This window comes from Dermacentor andersoni, chromosome 2 (genome assembly GCF_023375885.2).
Source record: "Dermacentor andersoni chromosome 2, qqDerAnde1_hic_scaffold, whole genome shotgun sequence".
Classification (NCBI taxonomy): Eukaryota; Metazoa; Arthropoda; class Arachnida; order Ixodida; family Ixodidae; genus Dermacentor; species Dermacentor andersoni.
This window is the reverse complement of record NC_092815.1, coordinates 142004937-142031009: the sequence shown is the minus strand read 5'-3', so window position 1 is coordinate 142031009 and position 26073 is coordinate 142004937. Positions and strand designations below refer to the sequence as shown.

At 45.6% G+C, this 26073-nt stretch overlaps 2 protein-coding genes across 3 annotated transcripts in view; both read left to right on the top strand.

Moving 5' to 3' along the window:
• The first annotated feature begins 2323 nt into the window (after positions 1 to 2323).
• On the top strand, positions 2324 to 18674 carry LOC140215850 (uncharacterized). Its single transcript, XM_072286170.1, has 3 exons — positions 2324 to 2840; positions 18004 to 18446; positions 18637 to 18674. Exons 1-3 carry the CDS (start codon positions 2410 to 2412, stop codon positions 18672 to 18674), a joined length of 912 nt encoding a protein of 303 aa, XP_072142271.1. The 5' UTR covers positions 2324 to 2409.
• A 5156-nt stretch (positions 18675 to 23830) lies between these two features.
• LOC126540970 (uncharacterized) overlaps positions 23831 to 26073 on the top strand; it is a 53144-nt gene continuing 50901 nt past the window's right edge. For both annotated transcript variants that reach the window (XM_072286274.1, XM_072286273.1), the window contains exon 1: positions 23831 to 23950. In XM_072286274.1, the coding sequence (XP_072142375.1) occupies positions 23935 to 23950 (16 nt within the window). In that variant the 5' untranslated portion in view covers positions 23831 to 23934. The remainder of the gene's footprint in view (positions 23951 to 26073) is intronic.

The window sequence follows — 26073 nt, the reverse complement described above, 5'->3', positions numbered from 1 at the left end:
GCACTCCAGTTTCACTTCTTAATGTGTGCGCAAACCACCACCATCCAGCTTATTTGACATAAACATTGTAACAGCGCCAACACATGCATACACAAAGTAACAAAGACGAGACACAAGCGCTGTGAACTAAATTTTATTGACGGAAGACGGATACCTTATATAAGGGGAAAGGCACAAGTGAACGGGGAGGGAGTCATAAAATCGGGGAAAATGACATTGCGCATCGATGAACGAACGTGCCGGCAGTCAACGGAATCAGGCGCAGAAAAACAAGAAAACTAGAAAATCTAGAAAAATCTAGGAAAAAGGCGAGGGATACTAGCCTACAATCAAATCAGTAAGCGGTCGCTTCCAAAAATTGAAGCTCTGCAGCAAAAAGCGATACAGAGGGGGTGCTTACGCACTTGCTGCCATATTTCTGTATGGGGAACGCTTCCAAACTGACGCCCGCAGTCGCGTCGGCACTCTTACCGAGAATCTTCGTCTCTCTCAATCGAGCCTCGCAACATGTGCATTCAATTAGGTGCGCGACTAAATGTGCATACTTGTCCATTAATTTACTTAAATTTCGGGCATGTTCCCCCAAGCCTTCATTAATGCAGCGGCCGGTTTGGCCGACATAAGCCTTTTCACACTTCAAGGGAATGTCGTAGACCACTCCTGTGGAACACTTGATGAACGGCTTCTCATGTTTTAGCTCACAACCTCTTTATTTAGAGTTGCAGATGCGTGGGCATAACTGTGCCAGCTTGTTAGGTGCCGAAAAGACAACGGACAGCCCATGCCTGTTGGCTACCTTCTTGAGACTGTGCGAAGTCTTGTGCAGGTACCGCACAACTAAAAGCTTGTCGGTCTTCCGATGGTCATCTTTTCTTCGTGTTCCTAGTTTTAGCTTCTGAAGGAAGGTCTCAGACACAGCAATCTAACCGAATAGGGGAACAAGGCAGAAAGCTGAGGTAGTTGGTGTGTCATCATTAATCAAAAGACTAGCGCACATAACAGGGACACAGACAGAGAAGACGACAGGACGAGCGCTCGTCCTGTCGTCTTCTCTGTCTGTGTCCCTGTTATTTGTGCTAGTCTTTTGATTAACGAATAGGGGAAGCCCGCTGCCAAAAGTCCGCTGGCCTGATTCTCAAAACATTTCTGCCTTAGGTGCGGGCACCCCTTCTGAAGAGACGATTCCAAACACTGCGACGCTATAGCTCTTCTTACAGTTTTGGAATGCGCTGAATCATATAGTCAGAAATCCTATTTTGCGCGAGGGAAGTAGCCCCAGCAAACGTGCTTATCATGAAAGGTTGGTCTCAGGTCTAAAAACTGTAAAACATCTGCGTCAGGTAGTTCATGGGTAAAATTGAGCCCAAGTTCATGCTTGTCAAATGCGTTTAAAACTTCACCTACTGTAAACAGGTAGGTGAAGGCCGAATTGAGCCCAAGATCATAAATATATATATATATATATATATGATGTACGAAGAGAGCGACGCACTTAGGCTCGCCGCGCTCGGACTGCGGGCGCGGGCAAAGACAAGAAGCAGAATAAACCACGCGTTCTAGCGGACGGCCGATATATATATATATATATATATATATATATATATATATATATATATATATATATATATATATATATATACCAAAATCGCGTGAGTCCAAGTATAAAAAAATGAAAGAAGCCCTTCAATCTCGTGCGCCATTCCATTTGGCTCGGCGCCGTGTCTGAAGTCCTATCATCGTGAAAACAAACTGCCGATCTCAGTAACTAATGCTTTGACCTCAGCTTGAGACGAGACTTGGAAATGACAGATTTTGCCTCTTGCTGACAAGGCGGAGGGCTAGCAACACGCAAGAATTCGGATGGAAGAGGGTGGTTGGCGCTGTATTGCCGCTGCCATGTAGGTGCAGGATGATCACGGTTAGGGTGGCTATTACGGTTACCGGCTATAACTGCCATAGTAATTCGCAGTATACGACGGTCATGCGTAAAGGCCATAAAATGTCACGTACCACTGTACCGCATCGTGTAGCGAGCATAAACTCTTTAGGGCAGCCAATAATCAGCCACTTAGGCCCGGAGCTACACACCGCTGCGCAAGGATATTGCTTGTGTACGCCGCGTACCTTTGGCAGTGCTGCAGGGTATACTTGCGAGATGGAGCATATTTGTCTGGGGAGCATATGAGGGCTCGCGCCGCGCTTCGACGCGTACGATCTGTCCTACAGCGTCTTAGCATGCGTCAGGCACAGGAGCGGGAGATTTCGCGCTCCGGCACGCGCACGTTTCGGGCTTTATGTGTTCACACCAAACCCCGGAAGGTTAGACAAAAAGTGCGTCGCTTTGTAAAATCAAAATGCATATTTAAGCATTGACATTTCCATCGCTATGCAGGCGGGCACCACACGACTATGATGTCCAACATGGCCGTCCCGACGTCCTCTAGCGGTGTGCAGCGACTGTACGCGCTGTTTTGCAAGCGACTAATCTACTGGTCCCGCTCGCCGCTCACCATCATGCTCGGCTGGGTCGTTCCGGTGGCGCTTTTCTACACGTACTGCTTTGGACTAGGACCTCCCAGAAGGCATAGCTCTCACGTGCACACGGGCCTACCCGGGACACTTGAGCTGCGCAGCAGCTTCCACTTTGGCGCTGCCCGTAGCTTTGTGGAAGAGGCGCCCGCGACCGACTTCTCCAAATACTTCGAGGCGCTGGCCGTGAGTGAGGGAGCCACCATTGAAAGGTTAAAGAACGCAAGGAGGGACCTGGTGGAACTAGCAACCAAGGACTTTGTGGAGTACTACAGTCACTACGCCTACGGGATCATCTTCAACGATACCACGTGAGTTCGTGTCCGTCGGAGCGGCCTAAGTTTACCCTGAATCTGAAAGTAGCACGAGTAATTTTTCAAACTCATCCAAACACCACACGAAAGTTACACAGGGAGCAGCGCTTTTTTAATGTATTGTGACGATGAACAGGGGTGGTACCGACCGAAACATTGTCAGGTAATTATAATAGAAGAATAGAACTCCTTGCTCGGTGAAGTTCTGCCTGGAAAGCAAAAGAGCTCTGAATAGACAATAATGCAGCAATTGTGGTCGGTGCTGGTCGAAGTAAAGCAACTCAGTTCAGATACATTTGCTGTGCGTGGGTCAAACTAAATTCAAAGTGTTAGCAGTAAATCTACAAATTCCTAATACGCTGCACTAATCGCGTGGATTAGGAAGTTTCGTTGGGCAGACACGCCTCACCATCTAATTGGCGACAACGTCCAATGTCTCAGGTACACTAAGCTGGTCTTGTGCAGTAATAGTTGTTTAAAATAAAACGGCCTAAGTAAAACAGCGCCCACGGGAGAGAATTAGGCCAGCAGTTATTTGCAACTTATGGCCCTTCTAATAAAACCTGATGTATCCTCTTATTCGTGTATGACACTGGACTTGTTTCTTTGCGACTTTGTTCACGCGCCAACCTTTTTACGCAAGATTGCAGAGTTGTTTGCTTGTTCACCGACTACAGCTGATGCTCACGGGCTCTTCGACAGGCAGAAGGTTTTGTCACCATTTCACCAATTTGTTGCGTTATCGCCTCTTGTTCTCGTTCCTGAAACTCATTTGACCGAGTTCTGGACCACATCATTTCATTATAATGAAGTGCTTCGCGTTTTCACTGCTGGTGGCGGCGGCTCACACGCAGGACACCACACTCACATAAATTTGTTTAGTATATCCCTATCTGGGGGGTATTATCCCTGCCGGTGTGCCGGAAGCTGGACTTGTTTCTTTGCGACTTTGTTCACGCGCCAACCTTTTTACGCAAGATTGCAGAGTTGTTTGCTTGTTCACCGACTACAGCTGATGCTCACGGGCTCTTCGACAGGCAGAAGGTTTTGTCACCATTTCACCAATTTGTTGCGTTATCGCCTCTTGTTCTCGTTCCTGAAACTCATTTGACCGAGTTCTGGACCACATCATTTCATTATAATGAAGTGCTTCGCGTTTTCACTGCTGGTGGCGGCGGCTCACACGCAGGACACCACACTCACATAAATTTGTTTAGTATATCCCTATCTGGGGGGTATTATCCCTGCCGGTGTGCCGGAAGCTGGCTCTCTAAAGAATCACGCTATGAAGGAAATACGGTACCTAAATAACTTATTATAAAGCGCACCTTTCTGTGCCTTCTTTCGCTATGCTACTAAAGCTTTGCAAAAGATAAGCAGTTTGACAGCCTCTGACAGAACAAAAGTTTCTAATCACGACCGATGTGTGCTGGATCTGCAGTATTTGAGTTTAGCTTTTTTTTTCGTTCCAGAATAACCTAACCCAACCCAATGGGACCTATCCTAACCAAATCTAATTTAGCCTAACGAGTGCCTCATCGTTCTTGTGGGCCGATTTCAAAGATGAAGCGATCTTAACACACCGGCAAGAAGTGGCGGGAGTTCAACGTGGCTGGAAATTACTTTACGAGCGAAAGCTCTGCTGAGTATGGTGAGACACGGTGCTTCAGTGCTCCTCCCAGGCGAGCTATAGACCAGAACACGCTAGCCTCGCACCCAGGCTAATCGAACGCATACTCTCGCACCCGGATTGCCCGGTCGACCAGCGCCATATTGTTCTGGGCTGCCAAAGCGTGTTCGCCGGCGACCAGCAGACATGGCTAGCGCTAGCTCTAGGACTCCAAAGTGCGGAAATGTGCCCGTTCACGCGAATCCAAAGTACAAGAAGTCATCTGGGCATTGTTGCGTCGTGTTTGGATGCCAAAATAACCAGCGGAAAAGGAGCAGGTTGCTTAGCGCTGTTTGCGAAGAGCACAATACACGTAGGGAATCGTGCCGGTGCGCTGTTTTCAGCCTGCACCGATTTCCATCCGCAACGAAGAATGACAAGCTGCGCCACCGGTGGATAGCTGCAGTGAATAGGAAGAACTACCAACCCAGTGAAAATGCACGAGTGAGTATTCGATCTGTGTATATTTTGGTGCCACGTTCAACTTTGTGCCCTACGAACGTAATATGTGTAACACGCAGGTTTGCTCCGAGCACTTTCTGTACAAGCCCACAGAGCAGAATCCCGCGCCGGTGCTTCGCCTTGGCTATAACAAGAAGGCAAGCCTTTTCGTGTTTTCATTCAGGCAGAGCTCCCGACGGTTAAGCGGAACAGTTGAGTTTGCGGTTAGCGATACTTGCAGCTGCTGCACGGCATGACCATTAAGCGTGAACGACAAGTTATAAACGATAGTATGTTGCCCTGCTGGTGAGCGTTATTGCTAATGAAAGTAAAACGAAGTCTGCTCGTCACGTAGCATGCGTCGACAAAAACGTAAACAACGACTGCTCGTCGCCGAAGGCGTTCTTGCAGCGCGCCTGTCTTTACGAGCTGGTGTTGCAGGTGTCATTCGTAACGAATTCATTTGAGCATCCTGAGCTCTAAACTGCGTGCGGGCTGTTATGCAGGGCAAAGCGCAAAATTTTTCCGTTCATAAGGTGAGGAAAATAAGGTGCTTAATTATTGTTGTATTTTGTAGCAAAATTTTGCTCGTTCTCACCAGTTTCTTTTACTGTTTTCTAAGGGAGCGCTAACAATCCGATATGGCCTCGCACAAGCGAAGCAGGTCTAATACCAGGTAGATGCAGTTGGTGGGGCTAATTTTTTGGAATGCAGGTGCGGTTGTTGTCTTGTACCAAAGGCTTCCCTGATGATGCAGCTTTAAGTAGGGATGGTAATTTTATGTGCCCTGTCATGGTTTGTGCAACTGTACAAAACCTGCATCCGTCATGCTCGCCCTGTTATATGGGCTTTGACTGCACATGTAGTTGAACATTATAACTACTGTAGTTCCTCATTTTCCAATGAGTGCAGGTTTAGCATCACATGCTGCTTGTTCGAGTACTGTAGGCTTGTGTTCTTAATGTTGTACTCTTAAGGGGTTGCACGATACAATTGGCCTGGTGCATTTTCTATTTCATTTTGAGATGACTTTATGTCTTCGCAACAGTGATGGCATGGGAAAGAACTACAGCCCTTCTTACTATAACATATATATTGTTTTCAATGTGCAGGTGGTGAAGGGCAGGCGTCTGCTAATCAGGCAGTCAAACGACCTCGCCAGTAGGTTGCCAAACGCGGCCAACCCAGTAGTGACCATGACAAACAAGACCAAACTGAAAGTGCAGAGGACAATGTTCTGCGTGCTTTAATAAAATGTGGCACCAACACAGTGCTGTAAAATCCTTCACAGGTTACGTGCTTACGTGGTTACCCGATGTATTCGCTTCTGCAGTCTGCACATCACTCAGTGTAGCCATTGCGGACTTGCATGAGGTCTTGAAGTTTGATTGAATCGAGACAGCGAAAATGACAGGCTAGAAAAAACGCGAAACACGCCTTCCGCCCAGCTAAAAAGCCCAAGTTTCGCTTTCGCGCCGGGTCGCATCTCCCGGCGTGGCAGCCCAGGCCTGCTACTTCGCGGCGCTTGGGATAGATGGCGCGACCGGCGCTCATCAATATGGCGGCGCGCTTTGAATTCACGGTGTTCTGGTGTATATCGGCACGATGCTCAGACTCAGCCTGCGGCGAAGGGTTGACGCGTTCGCACCGGCGCGTGCTTCTCCGACGGCGAGACTTAGCGAGCAAGCGCCGCCGAAGCAGCTGTTTAAACCCTCACCTAGTCACGTGGTACACAGCAGCAAGGCTCGAGCGAGCGCAGCTGCGACGCCTTCCAGCAGCGGCATCACACCTGCGTGCGTGCGCGCTGGCGGCTGAAGGTCAAATGAGCGCCGAGATTGACCTTGGGAGTTGTACCTCGAAGAGTAGACCCTGCGATCTCAAAACCGCACGGTGGTACGATGTCCGCGTGATGGCACCGGTGATACCATGCGGTACCGCGCAGTGGCAGCACGGCAAAGGGAGCGTTCTCGCAAGGTTTCCTGGGGTCAGCTAGCGTTTTGAGGCGTTGTCGTTGAGACGTCAACCTCTCGTCGCATCCCGGAGGTGCAGCAGTCTAATGCCGCTGACGTAGCGAACATATGTAAAGGTATAAAAGCAGCGCAGATAGGTCTGTTTGCAGGAACATTGACTTGCTTTTAAAAAGTCTAGATCGATTGCAAAAAGCTCGCGGGAAGGACATTTAATTACAAAAAAGGTAAAACAACTGAAAGAGCACACAAAAAGAATAAAATGGAAAACCGACATACACTCGCTTTCGATAAGCTGGTCCTCAACAAGACTCTCCCAACTTTTCATTTTCATTTTATTGCTACTCTTGCCATACAAATCATCAAAACACTGACTGAACCCAGAGCCAGAGGCTAGTGTGGGGTTCAGAAACAAAAATACACGATGGCAATGACACAGCACTTGTGTAAAACGAAAAGCCCAAAATCACGGCGAAAGACGAAAGTACAGCATACAATGAGGAAAAAATGAAATAATGTGCATTTTACAGCAGAATGAATAAAGATCTGTAATGAACAACACGGTACAACAAACACAAACCGAAAACGACTGTCACATAGATCAAATAAGGCTCATAAAGTATGTTCTTAATGTTTAATTTGTTTCGTGGGACTGGTTTATTTCTGGGGTAAAGCATTCCAAACATTGGCTCCTGAAAACTGCACCAATCTTTCACTGTAGATGCTATTATTCGGTGGTAGATTAAAGTTACTATTTTCATTCCATTGACTGAATAAGTGCCCTACCGAAACTTTATGACTGCACTACGACACACTGACTTTAACGGGAATGCACACATCCCGCTTTATCAACCTTGGTATAAAAATTCGGAAACCTATTCCACAAACAGGAAGATTTTTGTGCGTTCCTCCATGCATGCTACGCAGATATTGTGCTAAGATCAGAATCTTGGTTATCTGGTGAAATGTCAGACGATATTCGACTATGTATGACAAATCAATTTACAATATTAAAAAAAAACGTAGAACAGCATAACTGTGTGGTGGGGTGTTACTGATTACTATAGATGAAATTTGGACGCACACGTCATGTTCACTCGCACGTTCGTGGGTATTCTGTGGATCGCGTCTCGTCCCTTTGTAGCTGTAACGTGCTGTCGGTGTGTATTACCCCCGTCAGATTCAGCTGATTTCCAAGAGCTTCTAAATACAATGCAGAGCGCATTTCCACAGTTCGCAATTATTCTGGCTAAGAACGTTATGCCCAATATTGACTGGCAGTCATGCATCGCTCCTAGTGGCACAAGAAGACGAAGGTTGAGAGTTTTCTGGATGTACATTCCTTGTTTTACTTACACTAGATGATTCTGGATAATATGCGCGGCGATTCAATTTAGGATCTCGTGATCAATACTGATCAAGACAACATGCTGGTTGAGGCTTTGAAAAGCAACACGACCACAGAATATTCAAGGTGCTCTGGAGATAAGTGTAACAGGAGCAAAACTACATTTGACTACAGACGAGCAATAGTTCAAATTTTTTATGTTAATTTGTTGAGCTTTTGAAGTTTTCGAGCTGCAGACAAAAAGTGTATTCTGATCTGGCGACACTCAGGCTTACCTCTCTATGAGAAATGTGCATTAGAAAAGTCACTGTAGCCACATCGACACGAAGAACCTGGTTTTTGACTCATGCACAACGTTCGAGAAAAAACAATACCACCTCCAGTCCACCCTGTGAAAGTGGACGCACAGCGAAGCTGTTGCGGACGTTAGACAAGCATTACCAGCACATGCAAAGTAAGTCACGCGCGCAGGAACGCGTGCGGAAGTGCAGCATACAAGGTCTGTTCTGAAAGAAGTAGGATTAATTTTTTTTAATTTCATGCATGAGAATGCTACAAACGATTAAAATTTTTCAAAGTAGCACCCTTCCACATCTACACACTGCTGCCAACGAGTTTTCCAGTTTTCGTACGCCTCCAGCAGCGCCTGGACCGGAATGCTGTTTAGCTCCTTCGTCACGGCCTGTTGAACTGCGTCTACCGATCCGTGATGCTTCCCCTTGAGCATCGATTTTATTCCCGGGAATAGAAAAAAGTCTGGCGGGGACAAGTCGGGGCTGTAGGGGAGCTGAGGCAGCGTTGCCACCTTGTGCTGGGCAAGATACTCCGCTACGCGGAACGCTGTGTGGCTCGCCGCGTGGTCATGGTGCAGCCGCCAATTGTTAGCGATGGCTGGGCGGACACGAACAATGCGTTTTCGCAGTCTTTTGAGGACTTTCACGTGAAAAACTGCACTAACTGTTTTTCTAGATGGTACGAACTCTTTGTGGATGACTCCATGTCGATCAAAAAAGCAAATGAGCATGGACGTTTGCTTGGATTTGCTCATTCGTGCTTTCTTGAGGCGTGGGCAAGAAGGGTGTGCCATTCTGAGCTCTGCCGCTTCCTCTCCGGGTCGTAATCAAACACCCACACCTCGTCACCGGTCACTACATTGTCCAAAAAGTCGGGGTCCTCATTCACCTGATGAAGAAGATCCTGGCAGATCGCTTTCCGATTGGCCTTTTGCTCCTCTGACAACCGACTCGCGGCACGAACTTCGCGCACACTTTCCTCATGGCTAAGTTTTCTGTCACGATCTCAAAAACTTGGGTTTGAGGAATGCTCAAGTCATCAGCAGTCATTCTGATGCTCATTCTGCGATCACTGTTCAGTAAATTTTTACTCGTGACACATTTTCGTTGGTCTCGCTGGTCGAAGGGCATCTGGAGCAGTCGCCGCCTTCCACCTCTTTTCCTACCTTCTCGGAACAGCTTGTGCCTCTCAAGAACACCTGATCTACCCATGGCCGCAACACCGTAGGTCTCCTTAATCATGTGGTTAGTCTCTTTGCCCGTTTTACTAAGCTTTACACAAAATTTGATCGTGTATTGCTGATCTAGTAAAGGCTCCATGATTCTCCTTGACGAGGCATATCGACAGGGATTCACAGTACAAGCGACCTGCTCTCTTCAACGGCCGAGAGCCGACTGCCGATTTTCCCCAGCATTCCAAACATCCCCCTTCACCAATCCTGCACGCGCAGACCGCCTCTCGTCCACCCATTCACCGAGGAAAAAGCCAGTCCTACTACTTTCAGAACAGACCCTGTACATGCTCATTCTTCTAGGCCCTCAGCCAAGCGCGAGTACCTTATTGAACTAAGGGAACTTTTTAAATTAAATTGCGTCAGACAATTTGTAAGGTACGACTTGCACACAAGCTACGTATCTGATAGCTTCGGAACGTAATTCGATTATACGAGAAAACATATTTCCGTGGGGCGGAAACTCAGACAAAACCACTTTCCAGTTGCCGTTGGATGTCTGAGTGGCCGCGGCTGCTAGGCGGCGGTGCGGTTTTTGGTTAAACCCAGAACGAGCCCACGAACAATCTTCACCAACTAAAGGCTAAGAGTTTCGCTGTAAACAATTTTACTCGCAAGCGAAGCTGACAGCCGCAGAGGACGATTGGAAACGTTACCATGAGCGTGCACAGGTCTAAAATCCTCATAGCGAAAAGAAAGGTAACTTTAATACATATAATCTTGTTAAACCGAATTTAAAGGAACTGGGAAATATATTTCTATGAACAGGAGTTCTGTTTGCTGCACACGCGCCGAGGTGCACCCTGTTCACACTATTAGTGTAAATATAAAGAAGTCAACGTACCGGCTAATTCATGTTGCGGTACACGGGGCCCTATAACGTAAAAAATATTCCGATATGTTTTTAGTTCAATCTACTCACGGCAAATTTGCATAACCGCAAATGCAAACATCGGGTGGTGACCCGCAGCGCAGTTACTGCGCTGCACTTTACCCGATGTTTTTCCTTCTCTCAAACAAGAATCTCTCTCTCTCTCGACACCCTCTCCACTTGAGGGTGCTCCTCGCCTCCTGGCAGCCAATTACAAAGGAACAACCGATCAATGTAGGCAATATTAATCGTCTTCGAAACAAAGAAAAGTGACCTCCTATAAACTAAGAAGGCGTTTGATTGATCCGTTCAGACAACCCTGTGGGTGACCACCCGGTGCTTGCGTTGGCGGTTACGCAAATTCGACGTCAAGAGATTGCATTAAAAACACATTGGAATAGTTTTACGTTGTAGGGCCCCAGGTTAGTAAAACTTGGGATGCCGACAAACTTGCTAAATTGCGACTTACACAAACAGGCTGTAAATTGAGGGTAACGCAAACTAAGCAAGCTGTGCTATTAACAATAAAGAAAACCTCATTATCATATTAATAACACATTTAAAACAAGTCATTTTAATTCGTATCAAGCATAATAATTCAGGTGTTCCTTTAGCGTTTGATTTATATAACATTTACAAATGGATGTGATTAGCAGCGTACATAAGGCTCTAAGATTCGTTACGACCAACTTGTATTTTGTCATTTTTCTAAGCAACCTTTAGATTACAATGCATTAGTCCAGTCAAAAGTGCATTGCCCATCCCAAATCCGGAAACTCACCAGGCATGCCTAACAAATAAACGTGAATCACCTTAGAACAAAAGGACCCTCGGGTTTTTAGAATATACTTGAATAAAACAAGGAACGTTTGTATTTGGGGAGGCATGCCCGACACTGTATCTTATTGGCTATGGCATCCAGCTGTTGAGACAATGACAGTGCAGATGATTGGGCTGATATGATTGTTCATTTCCTGCCAGACATATTGTTTCTATTAGGGCATTTTTACTTACAATCTTGCTGACATATTTCTGCATGTGCCCTCGAACGGGAATTAAAACATTGGTAAGGTTCTCACTAACGTTTTTTTATAAATTAAGAACTGCAGAAACAAGCTGCATCTCAGTTTGGGGAAACACATATTGCTCGCACATAATACATCTACAACATTTACAAAATCAAGCCTTGAGGATCATCAATTTCTCTTGTTACATGTCACATGCAGTACCAATTTTCAGTTCCTTAAAAATACTACCATTACGTTACATGCTCCAGCTCAAGTTGGTTTTACTAATATACCGCACACTAAATCATGAAATAATTTTAGATGCATTTAATAACTCTGCTCTTACCAACACTAACAATACGAGATTTTCCTCTAACAACAATTTTTTACTTCCTCGAATAAGCACTAATTATGGAATGTTTACTTCCCTTTTTACGGCCATTAAATACTGGAACATACTACCACCCCATATTAAAGCCTGCCGCACAACATTAACATTCAGGAGAGAGACGAAGAAATATTTACTAACGACACTACTGGCTACTGATTCGTTACTATAAGTATATATTGTGTACAAATCTATTTCCCAGTTTTCAGTGGTTCTGTACTCACGTATTGTATCGACAGCCTTTATTTATTGGTTATTCTATATCTTCCTTTGTCTTCTTTTTTCTCCTTTCTTAGGCATTTCAAATTTTTTGTCGCATAGTCTATATAACATTTGTACTTTGCGTATTGTAAGCATATATTTATTTCTAATTATCAGTTACATCAACCCCGTGTTCTTTGACATGTGTCATTCCTATGTTCCATAACGTGTCAATTACTACATATTCATTTATTCATACGCTGTATCGGTTTCATTTGCTTGTGTTTTGAACTTCAATTATTGTAAGCAACTTTTTGTATTTGTTTATTTTTTCATTAACTTCGCGTTTTCTGATGTCTGTCGCTGCTATGTTGCCAAAATTTATTAATTCATGCAATGTTAAATTACTAATAGGAGGTCCCCCTGACAGTTCTTGTAACTCCGGGACCTCCTTCTGTACTAATGATGAGTGACCAAAAAAAAGAAAGGAGGGTTCGCTATATCTCCCACGAAAGCAGCCCAAACGAAGGACATTTTATAGGTTTTCCTTTACTACCGAGTTTAAGAAAGTCGCATCGTACAATTTGTGTTGCATGCGATATAATGCAAGGTACATCATTTTGCCTGTTAGTTTATTGATCGTGAATGGTTTTGATGGCACCGTGCATTGGATGTGGGTTTCTCCGTTGCATGACACCCGTGTTCATTAGCGGTTCTGAGCACCTGCAAGTTTTTTTATTGTTTCACTCTAGTGCTGTTAGCATGGCATCAGGCAGTGCTTAATAGTTTAATAACTAACAATCTCATCAGTGTTCAAACAGCATCATTTATGGACCACCCCCACTTCACCTGTCTGTCCCGCGACGTCACGAAAACCACGATAGCTCCCCATCTGATATGACGTGTACACACCGATTATGCATGACTTGACCGAACGAAAGAAAAAATTTTATTTCTGATACGACGCCTTTTCGCCATAAGCCCTCGGCTATTGGTCCAAAGTTTTCTGGTGGCACCCACTTCCCCTGCCTGTCACACGATGTCACAAAACCTCAAAAACTCACTGCGTCAAAGTGACGTGTACGCGTTAAAAATGCATTAATATGCCGAACAAAACTGAATTTTCTTGTCAATAGTCACAGGCTGCCCCGCTCCGAAAGGAATAAAAGATGGCTGCTGCCGATCACTCAAGCACTGGCTACTCGTACCTGCCGGAACGCATGGGTTTATTTGCGTATAAAACTTTTTGCGTGGCCGTGCAACGTTTTCGAGCACTTTCGGCACGTTTACGACCTCGTTCTGCTAACTCCTCTTTGTTGAGGATCTGGTTAAGCGTCATTCTTAGGCTTCCGTTGCATGCCCCCTCGATTTTCGACCAGCGGCCGCAAGCTAAGTAAGGGAAAGCGAACCAATCGCGGACGCCGGCGCCGTCCTCTTCATCCGAATATATATTTTCAGCGCGCTGGCTCGGCCCCATCGACACCCTCTCCACTTGAGCGTGCTCCACGCCTCCTGGCAGCCAGTTACAAACTAAGCACAGCTCAATGTAGGCAATGTTAATCGTTTTCAAAGCAAAGAAAAGTGACCTCCTATAAACTAAGAAGGCGTTTGATTCATCCGTTCAGACAACCCTGTGGGTGACCACCCGGTGCTTGCGTTGGCGGTTACGCAAATTTGACGTCAGGAGATTGCAATAAAAACATATTGGAATAGTTTTACGTTATAGGGCCCCAGGTGAGTCTCCTTCCCAAGTATTGAGGTCCCGTATTGGCTGATCACCTGGCAGCGAACGTGCTTGTACCTACTTACCGGTAGGTATCCGGCGGCCGCTCTCGACTGCCTGCCACAGCAGTGGTAGATGCTGTACCTGAATACCGTTTGTTGTTAGATGATGGCCACCCAGAGACCTCGAAATACTGATAGGGATGAGAACCCCATTTCGAGATGATAATTTAAATAAGTAGCCGAGCACTACACCAGGGGGCATCTCTACCCGTTAGATAAACCGCAGCATTCGCAGTAGTTGAGGGTCTCGGCAGGTGAGGATCCTAGAATAGGTTGTTCTCGAGTCTTGAGGCCCATGAAGGCTGCGCTCTTCGCCAGGAGCAGGCTTGTAACAATTTTACTGGTAGGTTCCCGATGAATCTTTTTCAGAAAGTTGCAATGCGTTCCATGCCATGGCAATGCTGTGCAGTAAAGCCACCCGTGGTCCGAAAGGTATGCGTATCCCACAGACATGGAAGGAAACGTGCGCAGTGGGCGCCAGAGCCACTATAGCTCCATTCGTGATGATGGCACTTTGTCCCACAGCCAAGCACCAGGCAGTGGAACCCCTCCACCTGTTCGAAAAACCGGTGGGCTTCCGGCAGCTTAGGGATTCCAGCCCTGTATCTAAGAGGCGGATGTTCCACCCCACTGCTCCAGCAACTTTAAGTGCTGTGCGCGAAAATAACGCGCCTTAGGCGTTTGGTGGCATGCATAAAAAGTTATGGAATACAACTTTTAGACAATAATCATGATATGTTGCCTCAATGATTGTTTGAAGGAGTAGCGTGCGCAGGTACCCTATTCTTCCAAACCAGGAGGTTTAGTAAACCTCTGTAGATTATGCGACTGTACGCCGGTTTTCGAGAGCAAATGTATGATTATAACTATAAAAATAAATAACAACTTCAAGAATTATAATTTGGACAAATGCAGATTTTCATTTGAAGCATTGTGAATTTAAGGACACGAGCAAATCTGGTACGTGCCCCTTGGATTCCTAAAAACAAAAAGGCCTACGTTGTGTGAAGGGTTGGGTGGCACTCAGCACAATCACTGAATTTCTTTCATCATTAACCAGGCTGGGAAGTTGCAACGTTCTTCTCCATTCTCCTATAATAAACCACGTAGTGTTCAGCACCTGTTAACTGTATTTCTTGTCGGGTTCCGGAAGTCTCTAGCATTGTAAATACATTACAAAATTTAAAAAAAACGAGCTACTCCACCTTTCAGCTGTAGTTTTACTTTGGCAAGTGTAGAAAGGTCGAAAGAAACACGCCTCCGTAAGACTGCATTTAGCTCCACCTGCCTTCGTCCCTACGCACGCGCACCACTCTCTCCCTGCCGGTCGAGCCGACGCTTACTTGACAATCAAGTTTTGGGTGGCCACCATTGGCCGCACAGAACTTTAACGAATAAGTTCCAGAGAAGGTGCTGCCGCACTAGGCACTTTGTGTCCGTTCGGGTGTGGCACACAAGAGCACGTGTCACGAGGGCATCTCCAGCCTCTGGCCTCTCTAGGTGCGTCCAAGCCGAGCGGGCATACAGTGGGCCTTGCAGTTGATGTGGATTTTCTCGTGTGTAGCGGCGTCGTGCGACCTCCAGCGTGGCATCGGAGAGGTCGATGTATGTCCTCTTCGGGGCTGTGCGGTGATTGCGTCCAGTGGACAATGCCTCCGGGATCGCGAAAGATGTCTCTGCAGGTCAGTCGTGCTACGGCTGCGTGTCGGGGCTAAGCTGACCAAGCGCCTAGCGGTCGATGACGAGTCACTCACGTCATCCATTGTCGAATAGGTCGGCGATGCAGTGTGACCCGGTCAATATCGCGGAGAAGTGTCATTCCCAGCTGGAATATTCGAAGGCATTAAATTTTATATATAAAAAACGCCTAAAAAATGGAAAGCAATGGATTCAAGGCCGACCCTTTCAGAAGTTCTGAATTTTACTTTCCGAAATAAGAACGAAGCGCTACAAAAAGAAAAGCATTTAAAGTAAAACGAACGAGAATTGCTAACAGTTCATATTAGTATACGTGCTGGCGCAAACATTGGAACGAAAAGTCTACGTCAGACGCGAACAGTCGAGTTTGTGGCCTTGAAGAAAGGGTGGAATGGCGGATCAATAAGGAGAACGCGGTTCGGCAACCACATTCCAGGAAGATTTGCACTGCATTTGTAGCATAGTGGGTAAAATACGCACATATCTGCTTGTCATACGCACATACTTTTCCGTTGTCACATGTGTGATCTATACGAACCTACACAAACAAGAGGGACGAGTACGTGCCGTAGCGCATTTCGGTGGCAATCGATACTAGTGCACGACAGGGGTCGCTATTTATAAGCGTTGCTAGCTTTAAATACGTTATAAATATACGTAAAGCGCCCAAAGGCCTAAGCAGTTGTAAGGCAGTGGTTAATATGACATATGACATCTCGAAAAGCAATTCGGCATGTCGCAGCGGTGTGGCATAGGTAACATAAGTGCTCATTAAGCAGTGATTTAGGCTTCAATTCGTCATCAGATATTTTTTTCTCTTTTTTAATACACCTTTTTTTTTTCAATTTTGGGTGGTGTCGCTGACAGAGCGAAAACAGTTTCGCCACTTATATCTGATAACCGCAAGTGATCGCGAGCAACACGTCCTCACGCCACTCGACCGTCGGTTAATACGGATAACTACGTGTATCGCTGTTTCCACAATACGTTTATAGTGATGTTTTCGCATGTGCTCTGTAACGCCATATCCGGTGCGTGTGGAAATGCGATAGCAATGATAACGTCTTACCTTGCGAGATGTATGGTGGCGAAGAGTCTTTCGCACCAGAAAAAGTGCCACATGCAGAAAAGAAGCAAAGCAACAAAAGAAGTTCCTAAGTCGGTATCAAATCCGCGAACTCAGCATAGCAATCGGACGTTTTACTGCGATCCCAAGAAAACGGCCGACGGGGTAGCTACTGTACGTGATCGTTTTTGTACGTCTGCAGCTTTCTGCTGCATGATTTTTGTCGATCTTTACGTTTCTCAAAACCAATTTTTATGTGTTTTACGTACTTTCTACTCTGACACTTAAGATATAGCGTCGCTATACGTCGCCACTGTGCCACTGTGTGTTTCGTTAAAAAGTGAGTCTTCAGCCACGTTGTCAAGGTCTATCATCGATGTGATCTATTGTGCGTGTATTATCCATCACGTTTGCGCAGAACCCTATCCATACAACACTAAGCACTTTAACTGGTTGATGCAGTATCAAAGCAGAAGTGTGGATATATTCTTCTGACATGCTGCTGACACGAATGAAATCCATTTTTCTTGCTTTGATACGTGCATCAGTGCTATAAAATCAGATGTGGCAGTTGCTACAGCGATGATGAGCACGCCGATCTGCGCAAGCTGTGCCAAAACAGGCAGGCTTCACCAAAACACATGTAAAATAAGCAACCACGCGAGCTAAACATGTGTTTAGCTGTTCAACATGATTATGCTCGACACATCCAAACGTGAAACGCGGCAAAACGAACGATAAATGTCGGATGTATTTCCCTTAAACACTGCAGTTTCCGTCTCATGTACTCGTAAAGAAAGTTGGAAGGAGACGTCAGACGCACCTTCAGCTACAGTCAATATGACAACCCATGCTTGCAGTCAACAGTGCAGATAACCATACATGTATAATCAAACATTACATAGGCATTATGTATGCGCTGCGCTTTCGACTAATTATATCAAGTACCATTTCTTTTCTCGTAAAAATATCTTTCTATATCGAATGAGCTACACTACTTTCTCCCTTGGTAACGCGACACCTATCACACGACGGACACACCGTAACCAACGTCTGGATGAGCGCCTACATGCACGGTGTGGTAACGTGTTGTCCACCGTCCACCACAAGAAACTTTGATGACGACAGAATTCGATGCGGGTCCGAAACTGCCCGACTGATTGGCGGGGCGCTCGCCATCTTTTTCTAACGCAGGATCGAAGGCTGGTACAACCCGGCGAGCCGCGTTTCCGGAAGCGTGCTACTCAACCTGATCAACACGGCACTACTGCGCGCCTACTCGGGCTCTCCCAAGGCGCGCATCACCACCAGTGCGTCGTTTTACAACGCAAAGGCTTCGGGCGAGGCCGGGGATGGCACCGCGAGCGCGGAAGCGAGCTTCACGTCCGTCGAAGCTTTCTGGGCAGTCTTGCCGCAAGCCATCCTCGGTCTGACCGTATCGACGATGGCCATCTTCCCCGTCGCCGAGAAGAGCAGTGGCTCGCTCGAGCTCCAGCTCATGACGGGCGTCTCGGGCTCGCTGTACGTGGCCTCGCACTTCGTGTTCGACCTGCTCGTGCAGTACCTGCCGCCCTTCGGCGCCTCGTTGGCCCTGTACTCGCTCGTGTACGAGAAAGAGCTGCACTTCACCGGCGTCGGTGAGTGGTCAACTATGCGGTCAAGGTCATCGCCCGTATGCCGCGCAGTAGCGCTTGAAGGCTGATCGGATAAAGGGGCGGCGTACACGGGAGCGTTGTGGTGGGAGTTTGCGGGCCCCTTCGATTTGGCTGCTCGCGCTGCACTAGGTCAGAGAGTGCACGAATTTAGTCATTGGTTTGGCATGTGTAGTGCGCAACGCCTACACCGTGTTCTACAACACGAGTTAACGGTTCTCTAAAAGTCGCAACTTTTGGAAGTACTGACGTCGTGCGAGCTTTCTGTGGCGGACGGCATTCCGCAGCGCTTAGCTGTTCAGTTGTAAATGGACGTAAATTTATTTCGTCTTTCTTACAACAGTCAGCCTAACAGACAGCAGAAGGCGACATTGGTGTTAGATTTCTAGATAGTTCTTAGGACACGTTGGTAAAGACTTGTATCGGCTTAAATTCCCTTTGCATGAGCTCGATTCTTTTTACATGTAGCATCTGATAAAATAACAATATCATCGACCGTAACATCGCGACCATCGCTGAGTACTGCATGCCATAATTAGGAATTCGATACTAGTCGAAAAGATATAACCACCCGCGCAGCAGTCGACATAGCTTGTCAGTCACTGCAGTCTTCTTCGGTATTTGCAAGGCGCGCGAGGCGTGCAGCATCCCGACTGCGCTCTTACGATGCGATCACAACGGGGCCTGCGAACTGCACTGCTCTACCATATAGGTCATAAAGTGCAGCCAAATTGAAGACACCATTCTGATGAAGAGACTCTTGTAGTACTAAATTTACACCAAAAATAACAACGACAGAAGACCTCGGAAACTTTACAGAACCACAGCCCACATTCCATCGAAGCTTGTGTTTTTTTTTATCAGTTGTAATAGAAATTTCAGTAGCTTGTAATCAAACCACATTAAACCATTTGCCGCACACGACTAACCCGTCTGAAACGTTGCCCGAATATGATGCTTTGGAGAACTTGCGAAAGATTTCTGTTTACGAAGGCTGCAATTCACAGGCATTTTATTTGGCGAGCTCATCAGCCATAACAGACTCCCCATTTTCGCAAACTTTTAATCTTGGAAGAATTTACAATTCACTAGGGTTAGAAGGACAAATTGTGCAGCGGTTTGATAGGGCACACTTCACCTGCGGCGTCCGTACGTAATTTATTTCAGAGGCAGCAAGTAACGCACACAATTTGAAATTGTCCTACGCATCGCCCATAACGTTCATCTTATTTTCAAAAAAATATGCAAATTTTCGTGATTTAATTCACCCACAATAGCGGGGAAACCTACTAATGTGCAATATAGGAACGTCGTATAGCGCATGAAAATAAGCAACAAACAAAGTTTCAGTAATTGTTTGCAACTTATCTTACTCAGCCAGAAGCGCCCAAAGCTTGATCTTACACTAAATCTGACATGTTCGTCATTTCAACCATATTTAAGCGTGGTGTAGAGTCAGACAGGTAGAGTTACTTCGGGACATTGAAGGGTATAGCGTGAAGTGGCCGTATAAAGCTTTCAATCACTTCCTGAATACAGTTTTAGCAAAATTTATACTCAAAGCACACTAATATGTCCGCACAGAGCTTTGTCATGATCGGCCTGAAATTCTGCGTCGCAAGTTCGCGCCACCTTCCAGCACCCTGCCGTTCTCGAGCCATTTGCCCTCCTCTCTAGAAAAACGTCACTGTTTTGGTATCTGCCACTCCCTGGGCTGACCCGAGCATCGGAGCGAGGAAGGGGGAGAAGGACATTGACATCAATCGCCATGTGGACCAAACGTCTGCGGCGCACAGTCAGACACCGGCCCCTCCATGGGCGCACCCACAGCCGACTCCGGCAATTAAGAAACCACGAAGGTTAAACGGGCCTTTTCGGTGGGGACTTCCCCAATTCCCTTTCAAATGACCTCTCCGCGGATTGTACCGTCTACAAGCGGGAGGTTTGCTTGCCAGAACCGTTAGGGATTCCGATTGAGCTGTATACTTGGTGTAAATAAATTTGTTCTCGTTTTCAGCATAACGGTGTCAGCCTTCGTCGTCGTCTACGAATTTCCGCGGCGAAAACCCACTTAGTCCGCGGTCCACATCGTGTCAGCTTAAACGTGTTGTTCTTAATTTTGCTGAAATTATTTATAGTTCTCGCAGGCCAGCTGATAAAATTCAGTGGAGTTCATTAGACAAACAACGTTTCGGAGTTATTGCATGGTTAACTTATTGCAAAAGCCGCAATTAACCCACAGGCTTTGAACTTTGAATACACATCCCCCAGAACCTGCACCTTATGTTGGCCTTGTACGAACGAGGTGACTTGTTTATCCCACCAGGAAAACTGGGTACACGTACTACGAATCTCATATAATTCAATAAAAAAATAAAGGTCCGGTAATTACTTGGAACGCTCAAATTTAAGTAAGAGATTTTGAACGTTTTGCCACTTATAACAAGTAAGGTGCCCCTTATTTCCACATGTGTTCACGCTTTGTGACATACAATTCTGTCTGGACACCAGAAGGACGGCGAATGAAGACTGTATAACGCTTTTAGGCACATGCTTAAAGAATTTCTTACAACTGGCGCTCTTAAAACATTATCCACGCGTACTATAAGATACCGCCTTTTGCTAAGAAACATGAACTACTGTGGCTGATTGAGTACTTTCAGGACACTGGGTACTTCCTAGGTGGTCGGTAACGTACGCTTGTAAAGCACTGGTATGCTTTATAGGTCAATCTCTACAAAATTTTTAATTACCATCCACACAAAATATAGTGTGTTACCACTATTGTGCCAATAGTGGTAGCACCTCCAATGGGACAGAAAACGAGGGTTCAGCACACTCCAATTATCCCGTAACTATAGGTCAGACAGTTTGAAATTTCCCTTGACATCACCCTCATCGTGCCCCTACATTCCATCCAAATGAGAAATCGGAAAAATGTCTTGTTGACTCAAGACACAACAAAACGCGCATATAGCATTTTCCATCGCTTGTAGTAGCTCTAAAGCTTCGTTGTAAAAGAAACCGCAAACAATCAAAGGGCATTCTAAACCATACAGTGAAGTTAACGAAAAAGAACGTAGAACCTTGAAACATAACTAATCCTGTAACACAGTACTACCCAATGTATAGTTAAACGAGAAAAATCGTGGCGCATCGGCCAGCCCGGTAGCCCACTCTCTCTTGGATTGTACGTAATCTTAAAAGCGGTGCACTTGACTGTCGCAGTGGGCGCTTCCCTGTCGTCAGAGGGCGCACTCTTATTTCGCCCGCGTGGAAGGCGTCGGAGAGGCTGCTGGCGGAAAAGAGAAAAAAAACAACAACTTATATTTTAACTGCCAACTTGAGGTGATAACGAGGGGATGGTCAGCTACCAGTCCTCGGCGCAACACATTTCTAACGTGTTGAACGATACTGCCAGGGCAAAGCTGTTCATCTATCACTGGGCCGACTGGTATCGATAGATAGCAGCAAACGTGTTCTTTCCACGGCGCGCCAATGGCTCCCGGTAATTATTGATTATACCAACGTAAAAAAAAAAAAAGCGGGCTGCTCTGCACGTCGAGCCTGATGAGAGCTTGGTTTTTTCTTTTTTTTTGCGCGGAGACTGTTTGATGGTGCTGTTATGCATGTGCACCACCATTAGCTTCGCATATTCACTCTGATCATTCAGACAAAGCTATATAATTGGCCACTCCATTCGAGAATTTTGCGACACAACGACGTGCCTGGCGCGATGCGATAACTTTGTTGCAGTTTTTTTCCAGTTAGCTGCTGAGAAACGGTTGCAGGAGAATTATTCATGTGGTACAATATTGAAAAGTACAAAATTGCATGGCGTCTCACTGGCATCTATGCTTGGGCCTTTGTTATTTAAATTATACGTAAATGATCTTTCTCATATAATAAATTGTGAAACACCGATCATGTAGGGTATGCTGATGACACTAATGTGTTTTTCGCAGACAGGGGGCTGGAAACTTTGCACAATTTATTTGATAACAACTCAAGTTTTCTGTATTCTTAGTTACATATCGACCAGTTATAAATAAATACAAATAAATAGAAATGTATAGTATTTGGGCGAATTAACAAGCCGATTGCTTGTAGGTCAACAATATGGTTCCGAGTTGTATATATAGAAAAGGTAAAAACGTGTTCTTGCATGTTTTTGGTTTAAAGGATCTGTCCTGAAATCTACTGCAAAATTACGATGTGTTTTATTAGGATCCGAGACATGCATGATTCCTCTTCTGCTTAAAAAATATTTATATTACACCGTCCTTTATTCACCGCTTGCACACGAACAACTGCTCGCTTGTATGGGGTTTAACAAAGCCACGAAATTATCGATAGTTAGTAGTCTTCCAAAAACAGCTCTTAGGTATGTCAAAAATTTTAGAGGTAGGCCGCAAGATTTAAGCATGCATGTTATATTCATCAAACACACAGTGCTGAAGGGCTATCATATATACCGTTCTGTGTTAAGGCAGCACATAATAACTAACAAACCATATGCGTTAAAATAATCTGAATGAAAATCTGACTACTGTCTACGCAGAGAAGCTGGGACACTTCCAAAAGCAAGAACTTATGGCGGAGAGCACTTAAATTATCAAATTCTCCATTTATGAAAAAAAGTACACTTATCTGATTACAGGAAAATAGAGGATTAGGGTATAGTGGTTTTATTTCATATGTTTAATACATGTATAATATTTGAACTTTTATCTATTTCACGTGCTATAATTGACTATGTTATGTTATTCCACAAGTCATATTGGTTGAAATTGTGTGATGCACGATTTTTTTTTTAATTCCTAACGTTGTTACCCCGCTCACTTGAATTTGGTAATCGTTTCTTCAGATATGAAAGTTACTTGTGGTTCACTTGTATATCGCATGGTGCTTACTTTCAAAGTGCCTCGTTACATTTATTTGATCTCATACGATGTGCCCAATGTGATCTCATAGTTCAAATCATGTACCATATTGCTGAACGCCTACAGAACCAATAGCCTTTATCAGGCCTCGCAACCACCTGCTCTCGCTCCCGTTTTGGAAATAAAAACGAAACAAACTTCAACTTCAGCTTAATTCCGGCGATGCTCTTCGGCGCATTCTTTTCTTTTCATCTCATTAAGGCGTCCCCTGCTTTCTGTCAGAGTTTGTGTTGTTATTTGTCATTGTCTTATCGCTAATGCTAGCCTTTCCACACGATACAGTCCGCCTGAAAGATCTCTGAGAGCCCTGCACTGGGCGTAATGACTAGGCGCTCCAGTCGATACTGGTGATGACACTGTTGGAGCGTTCTAGGCGTGTGTGAATTAACTGACACGTTGTATGCTGTCTCCTCTTTACAGCGGCACTTTACCTGGTCGGGTTGTCGTTTGCTCCGGTGGCGATATTCTGGCCCTACCTTCTGTCAAATGTCATCAGTTCAGAAGGAGGCGCTTTCACCGCAACTCTGGCGATGTTCGTCGTTGGAGGTAATATTTGTTTTAGATAACATCAGATAGATAACCCCGATCATGAGAAAACATAATTGAATATTGAACCATTTTCAACACCAATTCAACTCGCCATCTCCTTCATCACACGCCTATAACGACTACTTTTCAAACACTTTCGAAGGAGCTAGACTACGAACTTATAGCGAAAATGCTTTATTACACGAGCATGCGGAGGACGACGAGTAGGCGACGCTGTAAAAGGAAACTGGCGAACCAGTATAGTAGAACATAGAGTAATTTGTATTAGAACTGCTACTGGTAAGAACTGCGCCTTGTTTCAACAGAATTTCGAATTATTGGCTTGTATTTCAGGTGCAAGTTGTATTTTTGGCAAAGTTTTGTGTTCTTCAGTTCTATATGCAAGTTGTGCATAATTATAGAAGCAGCTTTCGAGGAAATGTAACCGAATGTAAGGCGTCGGCATAGAAAGGTTTGCTTTACGAGCACACCCGTGTTATTCGTCACTGAAATGCAAATAGAGAGCGAAAAAGAACTACGATCGTCGATCATAGTGTGGAGTCAAAGATATTATAGAAGCTTGACCGCTCCACTATGACGCGAAGCACCGTGACATAACATTCGAAATTCCCTCGAAGTTGAAAGCAGTCGCGTAGAGCACCACAGTTGCGAAATGACCGGATCCAAGTGACGGCGAAAATAGCTGTGCGGGGCGAGGAGAAATCTTAAGAAGCAAACTCACGTCAACCTTAAAAGGGATTTTTGAAAGGAGAATCTGTGAGCCTAAATCGACAGGTCATAAAGGAACAGAAATGACCTGTCAGGTTAGTTGGCGCTGCACAAAATCATTTCTCAAGAACCATGTGTCAACCAGTCCGTGAACGAATTTTTAGTAGCAATTTTGATTGTCATTCGCCAAGCCCCTTGGTCACGGCCCGAACAATCGCGTCCGCTAACGAGCAGGTCTTTTTTCTAATTTTTTGCTGCCTGCTTTTGTGGCTTCGTTAAGAAGACCGAAATTTAGAAACTAAATCGTTGGTTCGAGAGATGAGAAAGAGGTTTTCTGTTTTGATAAATAATACAGCTCGTATGACATAACACGATGCAGCAATGCCATTCTGGTATCAGATTCACGAAGAGAGAGAACGCAATGACTCGAATGGCAGATCGAACGCACTTTGTTGGAAACTACAACGCTGTGAAACCTTGTTTACGTACATAAAAAGTGCTTAAACCTGTGTTTGTTTCTATATTAGAGCAGTGTCAGTCCAAGGCCATGCCGATGGCCCTCGTCAAGATATTACGCCTCAAGCTTTCCAGACACAGCGCTGTCGCATCTGCTCGGGTGTACGGACATGTGCTCGCGCTCACCCCAGCTATGTACGCATTGCGACATTTGAGCAAAACAAAGCAAGGCAGCGGTGGCGCAAACTCTTTTCTTTATGTTTAAAGGGACACTAAAGCGAACGAATAAATCTGTTTGGATTAATGAAGCATTGTTGGAGAACCCTGCAGGCAGTCATTGCAAAAAAAATAATTTGATTACTAGATGAGAAAATGAAGGTCCAAGTATCGATATTTGAATTTCGCGCCGAAAACCCAGCGCCGGTACGTCAGCGTGACATCAGGGATTCCAAAGTATGTTTTTGCATTTGGGTCGCGTTGGCTGAATAAAGGTTCCCGAAAGTTGCCATGTTTAATATTTGGTGCCTTTAGAACACAATGTGGTCAATCTGTACCGCTATAATATAATCAGTAGGCCCTAGAAGTGGTGCAGCGGTGGCGTAGAGGTAGAACACCCGCCTCGCGTGCAAAAGGTCCGTGGTTCGAATCCCGGTGCCGTGCAATTTTCCACCGGATTAAAAAAAAATCCGCGTGTTGATAAAATTGCATAGACAGGCCTGGAGTGTGGCCTAATCCCGGTGACCAGAACCGGTAACGCACTCCCTCACCAGAGCAGGATTGGCCACCCTGGTGCAGTACTTGGCCACAACCCCCTATATGAATACAACAATCAAACCCCGGCCCTCAGTCCCCAGCAGCTGCGAAGCAACTGACCACGGCGGCGGTCAGACCTGCCACGCTGGAGAGGGTGCTAAGAATCCCTGGCTCCGGACAGGCCGCCATTGGAATATGAACCG

What these genes read in the sequence shown, in the direction of transcription:
- LOC140215850 (XM_072286170.1), top strand. Translation starts at nt 2,410, where the DNA reads ATGATGTCCAACATGGCCGTCCCGACGTCCTCTAGCGGTGTGCAGCGA. An exon ending in ATCATCTTCAACGATACCAC is followed by an intron (nt 2,841 to 18,003) that starts GTGAGTTCGTGT and finishes TTTCTAACGCAG; the next exon opens with GATCGAAGGCTGGTACAACC. An exon ending in GCTGCACTTCACCGGCGTCG is followed by an intron (nt 18,447 to 18,636) that starts GTGAGTGGTCAA and finishes TGGCATGTGTAG; the next exon opens with TGCGCAACGCCTACACCGTG.